At 39.1% G+C, this 18,182-nt stretch overlaps 1 protein-coding gene across 1 annotated transcript in view; it reads left to right on the forward strand.

Annotated features, from left to right (window-relative positions):
* hcn2b (hyperpolarization activated cyclic nucleotide-gated potassium channel 2b) overlaps window positions 1-18,182 on the forward strand; it is a 58,637-nt gene that overhangs the window by 24,954 nt on the left and 15,501 nt on the right. Inside the window, exons 3-5 of the mRNA XM_088426057.1 lie at window positions 1,203-1,364; window positions 2,196-2,414; window positions 17,415-17,561. Of these exons, the coding sequence (XP_088282183.1) occupies window positions 1,203-1,364; window positions 2,196-2,414; window positions 17,415-17,561 (528 nt within the window). The remainder of the gene's footprint in view (window positions 1-1,202; window positions 1,365-2,195; window positions 2,415-17,414; window positions 17,562-18,182) is intronic.

Genomic DNA, 18,182 nt, shown 5'->3' on the forward strand with positions numbered 1-18,182 from the left:
ATACTGCGTTGATATTGTGTCATCAAATGCTGTCAACTGCTGGACATTAAAAATCCCTGCAGGCAACCCATTTGACAAACTGAACTGACCTAGTGTATACCAGGGGCATCACAATAAATTAGGAATTATGACATTATTATAAAGTAATAAATAATGAATGAATGATCTTATGTCAAATTTAGTAAACTGTTTTTAGGTAAATGTTTAAAGTTAAATGTCAATTCACCCAATGTAAGTCAATGGGATAGAAAATAGAAAATGAGGATTTGTGGGAAAAGGATAAACATTTAGAATAAGAAAAATACATGCAGTCCTTTCGTGAATATGTAGAATTATATGAAATTGGAAGTATCAAAATAGAAAAACAATTATTTATCGAAGGAAGTGAAGGAAGTGCGACTACGGTCTGGGGTCGAACCACGGACTCTTTTTGCATTGGTCCAGTACTTTAACCACCGTATTAAGCAGCTATTTATTGTGTTAATTGTCTGTTGATTGTCCCGAGCGCCCATATTCCACTATATTTCCCCCCAGTGAGTTCTTTTTAATTCTGATTTTTCCAACTTACACGACCTTGACTATGATTCTGATTAAGATGTTTTGGGGGATTTCACACACACTGGTCAGCCTTCGTCCCACTTATATTTTTATGATTGAGATTTGGAGCATCTGTTAGCACCTCCTTAGCCTTCTGTCCCTCCCGGGTTTGCTGGTGGGGGTGCCAGAGTAAGGAGCATCACTTGATTTCACGCCGCAACCCAACATCCGTTCTTCCAAGTTACTTCATCTAGTCTCTATCCTTGCATCTACAGTACTCACACCTTGTCATCCACACTCTGTCTTGAACCTAGCCTTTCTGTGTTTTTTTTCAGGTCCACTACCTTCCTCCACCTCTCCGATACAGCGTGACACACTTTAGTATTTTTCAAATTTTAATTTCGTACTTTGATTTTTTGAATTCATTTTTGCACAAAATTATGTTCCATATTTCATGAATATCTTAATCATCTCTTAGATTTCTTCAATTGTTTTTTAATTACAATTGGACTTAAAAAAACACAGGTCTCCTTTGAATCATATGCAATAGAAACTAATTTCCTAATATCCAAATTAATTGTGATCTGCCGCAGCAGCAACTAAAATGGCTTTGAGTTCTCTCAAGTTCTGAAAAGTTACTCAAATAATTTACTTCCTACCGGCAGATCTTCCACATGACCTATGACCTAGCAAGCGCAGTGATGCGAATCTTCAACCTGATTGGCATGATGCTGTTACTGTGTCACTGGGATGGTTGTCTGCAGTTTCTGGTGCCCATGCTCCAGGATTTTCCCTCCGATTGCTGGGTGTCCCTTAACAAGATGTTGGTAAGTACACTTTAACTGTGTATAAATCAAAGGTGGGCATCTTCCATTTTTTTGCTATTTTTTTGCTTGACTCTGCAGTGTAAGGCGGACATGCCAACGAGTCTTCCACCATGCCGCCCTTTGCTCAACTATTGGGAATTTCTTTTTGCAAAATAACACAAAACTAATATCCTAATTCAAAACATTACTTTTTACTTACGATCAGTAAAATAGTCACGCTGATTACGATTATGTACACGCCCTAGGACGCAGTTCGATGATCGACGTTGTGGTTCTGTCAAAGGCTTCACACCTGAACATAAAAATAGTTAGTGCCTACATACTGTTAGTGTCCCCCCCCCCCTTCAAAATCCGGCAATACGGAAATTTGCTAAAATCAATATGTGAAGATGCAGTGGTTCAACTGTACTATTGAAACAATGGATGTTTCAGATGTTTACCAAATCCATCTTAAGTGTTTTGGAACAGGTGTTGCAACACATCCACTGAGGGGAGATGCAACAAGCACCCTCAGATCATCAGTATAAGCACTGCCTCTCCAAAATCCACATTAATGATGCTTTTCATGATAGTCTTTCATTTTCAACCACTGCCTGGAGTATTTGTAACCATGTCTGCACAGAGAGAGTTAGAATGTTAGTGGTTGAGTCAATACAATACTTCTTACCTTTGAGCTTGGTGGAGATATAAAAATAAAAGAATGAATGAATAAATAATGGCAATATGTGAAGATGCAGTGGTTCAACTTTACTCCTGAAATAATGTAATGATGTTTCAGATGTTTACCAAATCCATCTGAAGTGTGTTGATTACTGTTCTATCTGCTTCCAGAATGATACATGGAGTGAGCTTTACTCCTTTGCCCTCTTCAAGGCCATGAGTCACATGCTTTGCATTGGTTACGGACGCCAAGCCCCCGAGAGCATGTCGGACATTTGGCTCACAATGCTCAGTATGATCGTGGGGGCCACCTGCTACGCCATGGTCATTGGCCACGCTACAGCACTCATCCAGTCTCTTGACTCGTCCAGGCGACAGTACCAGGAGAAGGTAAGCACATTGTTCGTGTTACGGTAATTTCATTTTTGTTTTCCACATTCCCCTTGATACAGTGTATCAGGAAAGTGTTCACTGGGCTTTACTTTTTCCAAATTTTGTCATGTTACAGCCTCATTCCAAACCATACTATTCTCTTGAAAATTCTCTGCACAACAACCCAGTACAACAATATGAAAAGTTTTTTTTTTTTTTTTAACTTTTTTTGACTATTAAAAATAGAAAACTAACAAATTACATTAACATAAGGATTGGCAGCCTTTGCTTAGTACTTTGTTGACCAACCTTACAGCAATTACAGGCTCAAATATTTTGACAATGATGCCATAAGTGTGCACACCCATCTGACCTGTAACATCTTTGCACATGAATCCGGCCTTTGCACAGCCATTTTCAGGTTTCTCCAAAGATGATCAATTGAATTCAAGTCTGGACTTATGGCTGGGTCACTCCAGGACATTCACAGAGTGGTTCTGAATCCAATCCTTTGAGATCTTGGCTCTAAGGGTTGTTGTCCTGCTGTCAAGAGCACTCTCAAGCAGGTTTTCATCCAGGCTATCCATGTAAAGTCCTGGTTTAATTTTTCCTTCTATCCTGACTCGTCTGCCAGTTCCTATTGCAATAGGTACAGTGATTCCTCACTTTTGGCGGTTAATTGGGAGCAGGACTCACCCACGATAAATGAAAACCACTATATAGGGGTCCACTCCAGTCAATCACAGGGCACATGAGAAGAAACAATCTCACCGAAGAAAAATTTGGAGCAGTGATCTCCAACCTTTTTATCACCATTGCCCAATCAACACTTGAAAATTTTTATCGGAGCAAATATAATGTGCATATAGAATATGAACCCACCATATAAACACCAAACTCAAATAATACATTTTTGACTACTTCATCCATCATGTTTGTTTTGATAGTGTGGAAAAAAACAAAAAACAAACATAACTTGAGTGAAAAGGAACACAGCTTTTTTTATATTGAATACTGCTCACACCATGAGGTAAAGATGATCATACAGATGACAACAAGATTGTTGTCACGACTATGCTTACGCTAGTCATGCGAGTAACTTCAAAATAAAAGCATTTGTTTCATATATTACTTGATATCCCACGTTTTATTTTGAAGTGTTGTCTGGATTCTTTTACAACAAGCCATGTCATACAGACAGATTTCACTGGGGCATATCCTATTGTACCCCCGGTAAGAATTTCACCAATAAAAAACACATTCTACTTACTCCTTAGTATAGTAATTAATTGCTCCTGTATCACTCCACGCAAACAATGCACACATTGCTAATTATTATGGTAATTTATTCACATGTAGCAACTTTGGCTGATATTACTCACGTGAGCACACAAGAGACAGGTAGGTGATGAGAATCGCTGCAATAAGTCGGTAAGTTCAGTTAGGTTGCGTAGTTCACAGCAATAGCCTCTGGATGGGCTACCTTCAGGAGGAAAAACTAATTTTCCCTATCATCAAGTTGTAGGGTAAGTTTTTAAACCATTCACAGAAAAATTGACTTTGATTGACAAAGATTCTGGGATCTGATTTTTTTTTAACCTTTCCCTCTAAAATGCCTTCTAAAAAGTGCGATTTTTAGTCTTGAAACAAAATAAACTCGTCAATTTTTTTTTAAGTACCAGTGACAAGTCAAATAATACACATCAGGTAACAATGAGCCAGAAAGTAAAGAAGCTAAAACAAAATGCTTTGGAAGCTCAAGAAGAGGAACAAACAGACATGCTTCAACTGAACAAACGAACACTTTTATACCAAAGTGGACTAAGTTATATCAGTGCTTGCGATATGAAGAAGATGATGATGGATGCTACTTCCAAGTTCATTCTATTATTTCAATAAATTTTAATGTCGGGCGGCTTGGTGCACATCTGCTTCACAGTGTAGAGTCCCGAGTTTACATGTTCTCCCTGAGGCTGCATGGCTTCACTCCGGGCACTTCTGCTTCCTCCCACTCTCCAAAAAAAAATGCATGACAGGTGTAGTGGCCACTGTAAATTGCCCTTATGTGTGATTGGGTATGTGAACGGTTGTTCATTCCTGTGTGCCATGCGATCGGCTGGCACCCAGTTAAAGGTCCCCCCTCGCTTACTGGCCAAAGACAGCCGGTATAGGCACCAACAATCCAGCGATCCTAATAGGGATAAGCGACAATAGAAAATGGATGGAAATTTTGGTTTGATTGTTTTTTGCTGAGGTCTTGTAAATGCAGTTTGAACCTTAGAGTTACTTTGTCCTTTTTATCGTGCAATTTTTAAGACTCCAAACATTCTTGTAGAGATCCATAGCTTCTTGGTATTGTGAGTCCCAGGAAACCATCAGAGCTAAAATAACCATTGCATAAGGCATTTCCTAGCCCCTAACTTTAACAATCATAACAGACTGCCTAACCCTTTACCTAACCAAAATCCAAAAAAGCATGTCTTGACCGTCTTATCTGAGCTCGTGAGGGCCACCAAAATGGTCCCCACTAGTGCAAGACATCCCCACATAAACAGTGAAACCCGGTATTCGGTCTCCACCATGTGGCAAAAACCTAGGACGCACACACACACACACACACACACACACACACACACACACACACACACACACACACACACACACACACACACGCACACACACACAGAAATAGCAATAATAAACAAGCAAACTTTGGCAAATGATGGCTCAAGAGATAAAATGAAACCTTAATGAGATTTTCTAAGTTGTTTTAAGAGTTGAAGCCAATTCACCCTTTTTGCCCTGTTTAATCTATTGAGAGGTCAACTCTCCCCAGCTTTAAAAGCCTTAAATTGTCAAATGATGTTCTTTCCTCAATTGAAATTTACTTACCAGTGGTCTTCCAACAGTTCCTGAAAATTTGAAATCAATATCGTATCCTGAGGTACTAGTTGCTATGGATGATAAGATGTATGTGCCAAGACTTAAACTGAGTTTTTCTCAAAACTTCGTTTAAGGATTTCAACATTGCAACATTTGAACTGCCGTATCTTCTTTGATTTTTGAAGTATCACTATTATTATCCGTGGAAAGAGAATTAAGTATAGAAATAGGATATATTGCTGTGATTGGCTGGCAACCAGTCCATGGTGTCCCCCGCCTACTGCCTTAAGATGAATGGAATATGCACCAGCAAGCCAATGATCCGAGTGAGTCGCTAAGGATAATGGATGGATGAAAAGAATATATGGTCAAGATTAATTTTTTGACCCATTTTTGCCAGAGTTGGTATGATTTATGACAACAGATAAATAAGACATACTGTAATAAATGGTCTTTGAGCAGGGGTCACCAATGTGGTGCCCACTGGCACTGGGTAGTTTACTCACTGGGTGGAGAGAGGACACAGGAGCCCTCCTAGACAAGTAAGTCCTGACAAAGTTTCTTTATTGCTTGCAAGAGGATTACAGGTTGGCATCCTGTATGGCAACTAAGGTGGTACGCTTGGTTCATTGCCAAGCCTAGATGAGGCACGAGCAGGCAGACGAAGACCACTGGCTGGCGGGAGGTCAGCAAGAGGCTAGGTCGAGGCACGTGTGGACAAACGAGGACAACAAGCAGGCGAGAGAAACAGGCAGGCGAGAGATCGAAGACAGTCCGGGTCCATTTAAGTGTTCACTGGCAGAGAATAGTACTGGAAGGCTTGGCATAACAGGACAAGACAATCAGGCGAGTGTTGGAGGGGTGAGACCGGCTTTAATAATGAACAGGTGACAAGCCCCAGCTGTGGTGATTTGGCTGATTGGCAGGGGAGACAAGCAGGTGTGTTGATGTCAGTAAATGAGGTGACTGAACTAAGATGTATTTGTCACAGTTTATAAGTTAGAACATTGTGATTTTTTAGTAATTTTGACATATGACATAAACATTACATTTTACACTTGATTTACATATTTACTACAGCTGTTTCTAATTATTGTGAGAAATCAATAACATGATCAGGGTCTTCACATAAATAGGTTGCCCTTCGTATTACTTCGTACCAGAGAAATTGCTCTTGGTTTCAAAAAGGTTGGTGATCCCTGTTTTAAAGACTACTGAAGTTAATGATATTAGCAAAGGTGACTGGATTTTTTTTTTTGTGTGTGTTAGAAAAATATAAGTCACTAAAAGCCTCAGGAAAGTTGATAAATATTGCAACAAAGTCCATAATTGGTGACACTGAGTGGGCCTTACTTTGTTACATCCCTTAGCTTTCCCCCAGGATGTCAACCAAAAGCCATATTGTAAATGACACAACCCTAACTCACCCCCCCCAAAATATTACTACTAATTAGTATACTCTAATTATTCTTCTACGCACATTTTAATGCAAGACTTTTCAACAAACACAAGAGGGAATGCGTAGAATAATTGGTATAAGTTCTCAATGTGATTCTATGTGAAGTGACCAAAGAAATCATATAAAATAAATGCCACCACCAAACTGGACATAGAAAATGTTATCATGTCAGAGGTTCAGTGTCTGATGTGTTTGTGTCAACTTTAGGATCCGTCTTTTTAAGATGTGACATAAAACCCCAAAAACTGCTTTAATCTCCATAGAGACTTGGTGAAAGACAGTCCTATTTATTATGGGCTCAATCATTTCCTCCCTTAATTCCAACACTCTTTGATAGCAATTGGATGTTTTTTGATAATTCTATGCTTGTGGCTGCCAATCCCAGGACCTTGGCCTCTCTCCTCACCTGTAGCGCTTACCAAAGCACAGCTCAAGCGAGCTAAGGAACCTTTTCGTCCCTTTGTTTCCTTGATTTGCAGCTTCTTTCTATCCTGGAAGTGATGCAGCCTAAATGCACATATAATGCTGACACACATATTCCAGTACACAATGGGGTGTTTTGCTGTCTGGCCAACTCCTTGGAAGATTGTTGAATGGAGAATGTGTGTTTTGTAGCAATATTTTTTCAAAGACTGGGAAACACTAAAACATGTATTTTTAGTTTATTATTTTCAAGAAGAAGAGGAATTGTTTAAAGCAGGAGTTCTTAAACTTTTTGGAGTCAGGGACCCTTTTGAGAAAGCAAATTTTCCAAGGACCCCATTGCAAACAAAAAGAAAAAGCCAAACATGAATGCCCTTTTTATTCACCAACAGATGCAAGTGGATCTGTTACTTTTCAGCCATACTGAGGGTCCTCGACTAATGACGTTTATTCGTTCTTAAGACGAGGTGTAACCCGAATTTCAGTGTATGTTGGAACACCATACAAATAATAAATAATAAATAAATAAAATGAATAGGTTACTCTTTATGTAATGTACTGTATTGTACTATAATAAAATGTTACAGATGACATAAAACACACATGATTTAAAGTAAAGTAAAAATTAAGTATTGTTTAATAAAAATGGAGAACAAACAAAAAAAAAATCAACCACGTGATAGAAAAGAAAAGCACAACCTGGGAGATGCCATCTTCCTCGCCCACTACCGCCACAAAGCATATTCATCCGCTGCGTGCTAGAAAGTAGTTAACGCTTGTTTACTTTTCAATAGTTTACATCTCAATTTTTTACGTCGCTTTATGGCGCGCTCGTAAGCGTGTTCGTAACCCTGATACATCGTAAGTCGGGACTGTCATAACCCGAGGACCCCCTGTACTGAAGTTTACAAAATAAAAATTGCAAAAGAGATTTCATGCCTCCTCATAACAAACTTGGTAAGGTTTCTGCCATATAGTCAAAAACAGAGATGGGAAAACCAGGTCCAGAAGTAAAGCCCTGCCACATTTCGGCTTTACCCACAGGTACTTAGTCAACCTGCTGTCAAATGAGCTCATTAACCTGCCAGTTAAGTGGAAGCACCTATAGCTAAAGCTAAACTGTGGCAGGGTTTCATCCCTGGTCAAAAACATCATTATAAAATACACCATCCTGTGGTATTAAAATTGACACAACCTCAAAAATTTCCTGATTCAAACAAGTCAGGCAAAAAACAAAAACATAACTGGAAAATCAATTAGAAGATTGAACCTGCTTCTGACAACACAGTCTGCTTATACTGGGAGTAATGGAGGAGGACAAACTCTCAGATCTTCTTCTACATACAAATGTGCCCTGTATTTAGTTTTCATTGCAGCCAAAGTGGAAAAGGAGGACTCAAGTGGTGGGGAAGGGGAGCAATATTTACAAAGCTTTAATTGTCATTTCTGAATGTATGAGAGACAGCCAAAAATAAGCAGGACTAACCTTTAGGAATTTGTCTCTCAGTGACATGTCACAGGCTGTTGGCTAATCTAGATGCAAAACAATCACATACCCAGTCCCAGGAATCAGTGTTCACTTCTGTAAAATACAAGCTGAAGTACTGGCACGGTGACGTTAGATATGAAATAGTCATAGCTTCTATAATACCCACTGACAGTTTCTCTGCATGAAGAAAGTCACTCATTTGGGGAAACCTGTGTCAATCCTGTCTTGTATCCTTCGTGCCCAGATGTTTTCTTCATGAAGGCTAAGATTTTGTCACTAACCTCAAGTAGAGATGAGTGCTCTCTGGATGGAGCAGTTCAGGTCATAAGGTATGTTAAAAATACCCGAAAGATACACCCATCTGGATACCCTCTGTGGTTTGCAAAAATCTGAGCAAAGTCAGGTTTTCACAACGTGGAGTGATAAAGAAGTGTGTCATGCTCTGCAACCACGTCCTGACAAACGGGACTGCAGCGCTTTTGACTTCACAAAGTTTGCAGCAGAAATAGCAGTGCTTAGAACAGAGTGGACTTCCGAATCCATGTCTTATGCTCCCAGTGCTTGCTTGTGCACTAACATGCAGTGCATTGCTTTGGTGTTTGGATTGACAGACTTAATGTAAAAGAAATTGCACGCCTCCTCATAACAAACTGAGTAAATTTACCCCTAACAGGTTGCTGCCATACAGTCAAAAACACAGATGGTAAAACCAGGTCCTGAAAGTAAAACCCTGCCACATCTTTGCTTAAGCCACAGGTACCGTATTTTCCGCACTATAAAGCGCACCTAAAAGCCTTAATTTTTGTTTTAAAAGCTGATGGTGCGCCTTATAATCAGGTGCGCCTTATATATGGATCAATATTGAGATTGGGATTTGTAGATGTGGAATGAACTGATAAACTAAGCTTTACCTGTTTCTTTTCTGTGTTTACAGTTGAACAAGGTTGGTCATATTGACATTGAGTTATTAAGCTATTGAGAGTTTAGAGTTATTATTTGAGTTATTGTTATTACTTTGAGTATTACTATATTGTGATTGAAAAAGTTTTAAAATATGTCACTAATTGAGAGTGCGCCTTATAATCCAGTGTGCCTTATAGTGCGGAAAATACAGTACTTCTATTCAACCTGCTGTCAAATGAGCTCATTAACCTAATTAGTAAGTTCACTTTTCCGCCCAGTCATAGCGGCTGCCCTATCCGTATGGTCTGCTACACACCTGTCCCATTTCGGCCTCGCATCTGTAATGAAAGCTTCCACCAGTTTGAACACCTCTAGTCCAGCAGCTGTACTTCAATCTCGACAGTCATTCCTCTCACGGTGTCATCATAAAGTGGAATTAGGAAGTTTATTTGCTGCCTCTGCCCCAAGTACGACTTCACACATTTCCAATGCAGCTGGGAGTAAAAGTTCTTGTCCAATGTTGTGCGTTTTTGTTGTTGTTGTTTGTTTGTTTGTGTGTGTGTGTGTGTGTGTGTGTGTGTTTATTTTTACATTCAGCAATGCATTGAGCCACCTAATAAGGGGCTTTCTACGCTTTCTTTGGCATTGATGTTAAAGTCACCATCTGCTTTTTCTGCCGCCTTTATTTCTTTGCTTTGCATTATAAAACGTTCTTATATTAGCCTTAGCTTTGCTGGCTTTATCGCCTTGTTAGCAAGCAGTTATAGACACAAAACACATTTTAGTTGTCCGTCCTTATTTTCAACAAATTTTTGTGTTTTCTTTGTTTAGAAATACTTTGTCTTTGCATTTTCCTCGCTCGATGAAGTAGACGGCCTTACAAACGAGTGCATAAATAAGTAAGTAGTAGGAATCCCGTGGGCGTGGTCAAAGCTCTTTGATAATGACATGAATTCTGGTCTATGACTAATTTCAAAATTATTACATTTTTAAAAATATATCAAACTGGTTGAGTTGATTGCTTTATTGAAGAGTTATGGCTACATTCAGTATTTATAATGAAATGAAATGAAATTAAAAGAATATATATTATTCCTCAGTAACCCAAATTATTTCAGACACCCTGCAGTCAAGTTGTCTGTGGACGCCACTTTGAGAACCACTGGCTAAAAGCTAGCACGTGGAGTGCATTATACAGGGTCTTCTGAATAAAATGGCAGTTGACATACTTAATATTAGGGGTTTGCCAAAACATCCTAATTTACTACAATTTAAATCAATATGTCCCTAAATCGATAACACGCTTAAAATGAAATCTATCCGCTTCTGTCAGCTTCCGTTGGAGGCGCGCTGTGACATCACTGTGACACCACCACAAAGCCCATTCTGGAAAAGATGAACAAACATGGAGGAAATTGAACCACCCCGTCCCCATTGAAAGCAAGCAGTCTTGGCATGTTTTGCTAACTCGTGTGGTGCACAAAAGCCCTATGGCGGCAAATGTACAGTAAATAAAACGTTTCACTCTGCTGCTGGAGTTTGACCATCACAGTTGATTTTGTAATCATTGTGTGAAGATGAAAGCCTTCACACATATGTTATTCCTGTTTTTTATTCTGCCAGTGTTTTGAAGCGTATCAACTCATTCCCAGTTCATCCGATTCACACCGTTCCATTCATATTATTTCCAATTAATCGTGCAACGACAGCTTCCATTTTTCTCATTGCAAATATTTACAAATTTCCCACAATTCCCTGTTTTCCACGCCAAAAATCCCATTGACTTAACAATGGGTGATTTTACATTTCATATTTACAGCTTTCACATTTCATATTTTCACTATTTAGCTCATTTATGTTGCCTTAGGGATCATTCCCATCATTACAATAATTCACACACTCGAATATTTTCCCATAATTCCATATTTTTCACCTATAATAATTCATATATTTAACATTTCACATTTGAAGCTTCCCCATTTCACATATACATCATTTTAATTCAATCCTTTCACATTTTCATCATTACTAATATTCCCACATTCAAATAATTCATAACTATTTTTTTGAACAAAAATCTTCATTGTCGATATAGGCTTACAAGTTTTGCTGACATCAACATTCTACCTTTTACAATTTTTTCCATAAGCCACTATTGTTTGGTATGTATTAACAGCCAAAGGCAACCAACAACTTCAACAATACCCAGGAAAGACAAAGCAAATGACAGTAATATATAAATAATATGCTTTAAACTGAACTAAAATAATAATAATTAAAAAAAAAATGTTTTAACAACAACCATCTTGGCAGTTGTGCTCCTGCAGGAGCAGCAGTTCATATCACAGTGCCAAACTCCAATGGCACTTAACAATGGATTCCATCTCCTTCTGAATATGTCCATGCTTAAATTTAACCTAGCAGTTATTTTTTCCATCATGTATACTTTCATTGTCCTTTCTTGCCACTGCTTGGTCGTGGGGGGTGATGGCTTGCACCAGGATACAGTTATCATTTTCTTTGCCACTAATAAAAGTACCGTAAAAAAGAAAAAAGAGCTCGTCTTTACTCATGTATTCTGAAGTGAGCACCCCAAAGACAAACACCACTGGGGGTTCCATTTAATTTGAATATCTAGTAAAGTACAGATTTCTTCCTTGATACCTTCCCAGAATGTTTTAAGTTTCGGGCAAACCCAGGAAATACGTATGTGTATGGTCCCCAATTTGTCCACCTTGTCTCCAGCAGAGATTTGATTTCCTCTTATCCATTTTGGAGGTGTTGGAGGGTATTTTAAAAAATCCAATATTCACTTTCCAGCAGAACTCTTTCCATGTTGGACTATTAGTTATTTTATGTCCATTTTTGCAGTTTTGTCTCCACACTTGATCCACAATCACCCTATTCATTTCTAGTTCCCACATTTCCTTTATCTCGAGGCTGCCCACTGACATGCTTGACGGTAAACATTTTTACATATGTGATACTACTTATACACATTATACAATTATAACACATTTTCTCCCTTTTGAAGCCAATGAAAAGCATTTTGAGATTGCTAGGTTGTACCTTCAGGAAAGACCACTCTTTATGGGACATCAAGTAACTCCTCATTTGCAGGAATCTATAGAAGTCTGATGATATCAGACCATATTCTCTTTGTAACTGGCCAAACGACAAAAGAGTTTCCCAATGAAACAAATTGATGGAATAATTGTATATACGTGTATTTGTCATCATATAAAAACACTTTGCTCGCACACTCCTTAACCTACTCACTCACACACACACGAACACACAAATATACACATGCACACACACTCACGCTACAGACATAAACAACTCCTTAAATGGTATTATTTTGAAACTTGTAACCGCCTTCTTTGTAATCTTTGGAATAAAACAAGGAGGAGAGCCCCAGAGCACCGGAAGACCCTGGTGCTCTCCCTTTTTTGCAAAAGATCGTGTTTGACTCAGAGTTTTGGCTTTTCTCCAGTCTCTCATTATTGATAACTCTGACACAAATCATTTATAAGCACTAGCCCTTCCCATTCCTGAAACCTTGCATCCAGTTGTCTGGGCATGAAGTCAACATTACCGGATATTTTTGAGGCTCTCGATAACATCCGAGGGGCGTTAATGTTTTCTCTAAAATTACTTAGAATTTTGTAAGTGCAGTCCATCTATGTATTCGTAATTTTGAATTTATTCCATTCTTCCCTGGGGCAAAATATCAAGTCACATAGAAGTGGCTCTGGGCTTGCACTCTGCTCTAAGGTCAACCATGTTGTCTCTTCATTTTGTCTCTGCCACTCCATTGCCCCACACAGTTGTGCTGCCCAGTACTATAATTTATGATGGTAAATTGAGACCTCCACTGGCTCTACTGCTAGAGAGTCGTGTTAGTTTAACTCTAGGTTTTTTTTTTTTTTTGATAGGTGAAAAATGATCATTTTTGCATTTTTTTTTAAATTTATTCAAAAAGTGGGATCCGGATAGGCAAGTACAAAAACAATAGTCTAGGGAGAACATTCATTTTGACAGTTTCTATTCCCCCAAAAATGGAGAGATGGGAAGTACTACATTTCCCATCTAGCAAGATCTCTTTTAATCTTGTCCATTAGGTTCCCAAAATTTGCTGCAAAGAGTCGTGTGTTATCATAGGTAACATTAATTCCCAGGTATTGGAACCCAACCAGAGTCCACTTAAATTTGACTTTTTTAGACAACTCCTGAGGCCAATTTCCTTTTTATATCATGGCTTCCTCCTTAGATTCATTCACTTTGTATTCTGAAACTGCCCCAAAATCTCTCAAACATTTTAAAAGTTCTGGAATAGATGACGCCGGATCCTTAATAAAAAAAGTCTAATCCGATTTACACTGCACCAACTTTAATCGATTCCCCCTATTCCTGTCATTCCATGGATGAATCCATTTTCCTCTTCCCACATTTCAAAATGTTCCCACAATTCCACTTTTTTCAGTTTTTCCCTTGTATCTTTTACATTATTTGGCCTATTCAAATCATTCCAACCTTGTAATATTCAGAATACTTCACAGATTCAAGCCATTCAAACATTCCACTTCATTCCACCATTGAACGCCTCTCCAGCGTTTTCGCCTTCTCACGCAATTTCTTCAGGAATTGCACATTTTCTAGTTAAAAGTTTTTCTCATATTGTGGGTCCCAATCACGTTAAATATTTCTGCCGCCTCACTTCTAAATAGATCAACAATGACAGAATAGCATTCAGTCATGTCTTTATTCTTACTCTTTCAGTGCTAACAGGACATTCCCTGTTCTAATGAACGTTTATATATTGCATTCACACATGGATTAAATGTGCTAACCAGGAACAAATATTCAAACAAAATAGAGAGCATATGGTCAACACAAAACTTCAGCATGCACACAAAATAAAATAAAACAAAATATAAAACAATGAATGCAAACTCCATATTAATATATGCATACAGTGATCACTTGCTTCTTCGCGCTTTGATTTTCGCGCCTTCGGTCTTTCGCGTTTTTTTTATTTTTTTAAGGTAAAAAAAAAAAGCTCTGCTATATTGCGGAGAGAAATGCTGACGTGACATGAGCGAACACACACGTCTGTTTGGCTACATAGAGAGCAACGGAGAAATGCACAGCTTTGGAAATCTGAGATTTCTTTTGTAATAAATTGAAGTTTCAAGTGTATTGTTATGATATATGAGGCTTCAAATCTTCTTGCTCAGAAAAAAAAAGAGCGCCAACAACTACCCATAACAACGTTCTTCTCTCGGAGAAAGCTGCTGCTGCAGATTCTAGTAGATTTGGGAATGGTGGAGCGGTCCTTGGACACATGGATAGCTTTCATAGGCTCTTTTAAAGCCCAGGACACAAAACAGTGACTATATGATAAGCATCAGTTCCATGTGCCCAAGGACACAAAAGCAGCTCCACACGTGGTTCAGCACCACAAACCCACCTTGTAGTACTAACAGTCACAACATGGGCTAATTTAATTAGGGGCCGGAGATGTCTCGCACAAGTTTTAGTGGTCCAGTTGGCCCAGACCTGTCCCGTTTTTGCAATTAATGCATTCCATCTCCTATATCTAGCTGTTAAATACCATACAAAATACCACACATAATGTTAACCGTAATTTTGTCCTTCGTGAGCATGAACACAACTGCCCCTGACGGATGTCTCTGTCAACATCAATGTCAACAATATCTGTGCCCACAACATGACAATATTTCTAACACTGTTATCAAAAAAACAAAACATAGTATTTGCCACAGGGCCCATAACATTTCGGGTACAGGAGGTGAAATTTTAGTTTCCGGGGTACATAATTTTCATTAATGAGCCTATGTTTATTTTTAGCTCACGCCTTTGATGTGCAGGGCTATTTTTTTGTGGTTTCATCAGTGTTGCTCCTATATAATCCCGAGGTGTATTGTTTTGCTCATTGTGTAAGAAAATAAAGAAATAAAGATTTTTCAGTATGTGGATGACCGGTAGATTATACCAATATTGTTTAAACATATTTATTTGAAAAATGTTCAAATGTAGCAGCTCGGTGGATGAGCGGTTAGCACTTTCACCTCACAGTTAAGGGACCATTCAATTCCAGCTGGCGCTGACCTTCCTGTGTGGAGTTTGCATGTTTCTCTCCCAGCACTCTGGCTTCTTCTCACAATCCTAAAACATTAAATGGCAAGTGCATTGGACAAACTAAATTAGTCCTTTGGTATGATTGGGTGTGCGAATGGTAGTTCATTCCAGTGTGCTCTGCAATTGGCTGGCAATCAGGTCAGAGTGTCCCCTACCTACTGCCTGAAGTCACCTGGGATAGGGACCAGCAAGCCTTTGTGCGGATAAGCGGCTATAGAAAATGGATGTTAAAGGCTGTGTAGTTTCTTTCTTTTTTTTTTTATCCTACTCTAGAAAAGAGATTTTGAATACATGTCCACTTGCAGTGGTGAATATGCAAAATTCATAAGCATTCCATATTTCCAATTATTTCCAAAGACAACATATATTGACTCATTTTACTACATAAGGACTATTACAATATATCACAGAATGCTAAAATCCATATGCTATATTCACAGCATAGATATATTGTCTGCGAATAGGGTATATTTAGAGGTTTTGACTCGTGGTTGACGGTGTCAGTCTACCGTCTTGAAAGCATCAAGAGAAATTGTATTTGCACTGACTCTACTGCATGAATATATTAAGGTCAGCTTTCTGTAGAGCAAACATGAAATACACTTCTATTTGTGTGTGTTCTTTTCTTTTGTCATGGCCTGCTTGCCCATCTTTTCACACAAACCAGTTTAATCACATAACAATCAGTCCGTCTAAATGACCACCCGGGTGTAACCTTTTTCCTGGACTGCATAAAACCCTGCCTTTACCTTCCAGTATTGGCCAAATGTCTGTCTTGTGTCCCCATGCCAAGCCTTCCAAGAATTACCCTAGCCTGCCTGCTTGTGACTGGACCCTGCCTGTCCCTGACCACTCACCTGCTTGCTGACCATTCTTTCCTGCTGGTGCCTGGACCCTGCCTATTCCTGACCACTCACCTGCCTGCCGACCATTCTTGCCTGCCCGTGCTTGGACCCCGCCTGTCCCTGACCACTCGCCTCCCTGCCGACCATCCTTGCCTGCCCGTGCCTCAACCCTATCTCTCCCTGACCGCTCATCTGCTTGCCAGCCATTCTTGCCTGCCAATGTCTCAACCTTGTCCATCTCTGACTCCTCACCGAACTGTAGACCATTATGTGCTGCTCGTGTCTCAACCCAGCTTGTCCCTGACCACTCCAATGCTGGCTTGACCTGTCCACCCTGCTTGTCCACACTTCACCCGGTCTTGCCTAATGGACAAGCATCCCCAGCTCAATTTTGTCTGCCTGTCGCCTTACGCCCCCATGTGCAAGCCAGCAGTTCTGACTTGTACACAAACAAAGAGGCAGTTACAACTCTTGTCTGTTCATGGTCCTGGTTTCGTTCTTTGACCTTTTGTTTTACAGCAACATACAGTAGAACAAACTGTTGTACAAAAACAATGAGAAAGAACTTTTAAGGCAAGAAAATAATGTGGTAGTGTTGTGGAGAAACACTATAGTGTAATACAGTGTCTTCTTACTGCAGCTTGTTATGTTTTAGCTCATTGCCCGAAGGAATAAACAGGACACACCTTTTCATCTGTACCCACATTTCTAGCCCGAATATTATTATTACTTCTTTTTACGTCAACTTTGCTGGTCAATGTGACATAAATGTTCTGGTGAACAAAAGTGGTGGGCTCATTTTCTTCTCCTACCTTCCCATCCCCTCTTACCTCCTTCTCTGTGGCATTCAGTATAAACAAGTGGAGCAGTACATGTCATTCCATAAGCTACCTGCAGACTTCCGGCAGAAGATCCATGACTACTATGAGCACAGATACCAGGGCAAGATGTTTGATGAGGAGAGCATTCTGGAGGAGCTTAATGAGCCTCTGAGAGAGGTAGCTAGCTAACACACACACACACACACACACACACACGCACATTCACATTTGGAAAGAACAGTGAGTCTTTGCTGGCATGCTGCTTGAATATTGATACATTTACATTTACACCCACTGTCCACTACTGTCCCTTACACAATCCCCTCTTGTCAATGATTTCAATAACTACTAGTTAGCATCAGTAAAGGTTCAACATATAAAGGTTTTGTGTTTGTAGTGTGAAATTAAAATCCAATTTATCATAATATTGACAAATAATATACTTATGTATATGCGTAATCAATAAATTAGCCATATGTAAAAGAGGATCACATTACCATAACCCTTAATTTATTAAATCTTTAACATGTTACACGATGAAAATATAGGTAAAATAAAATAAAAATGAACCTTTCTGACTACTCTCAACTGTTTCTCTTGTTTACTGTTCTTCATGAATTATCCTGCAGAACCAAACATGCACAAGTCAAAACCAGACTACTGAGAAAATCAAAATAATAATAATATTACGATATGCTTTTCCGACATTCCCAAATACCCAATTTATGACAGATTAAATGGTCACACTGGTCTTTTTTTGTACTTTTTTTTTCTCGAGAAAAAAGTGATTTTTACTCG

Source organism: Hippichthys cyanospilos, chromosome 10, assembly GCF_059441005.1.
Source record: "Hippichthys cyanospilos isolate Australia breed blue-spotted pipefish chromosome 10, RoL_Hcya_1.0, whole genome shotgun sequence".
Taxonomy (NCBI): domain Eukaryota; kingdom Metazoa; phylum Chordata; class Actinopteri; order Syngnathiformes; family Syngnathidae; genus Hippichthys; species Hippichthys cyanospilos.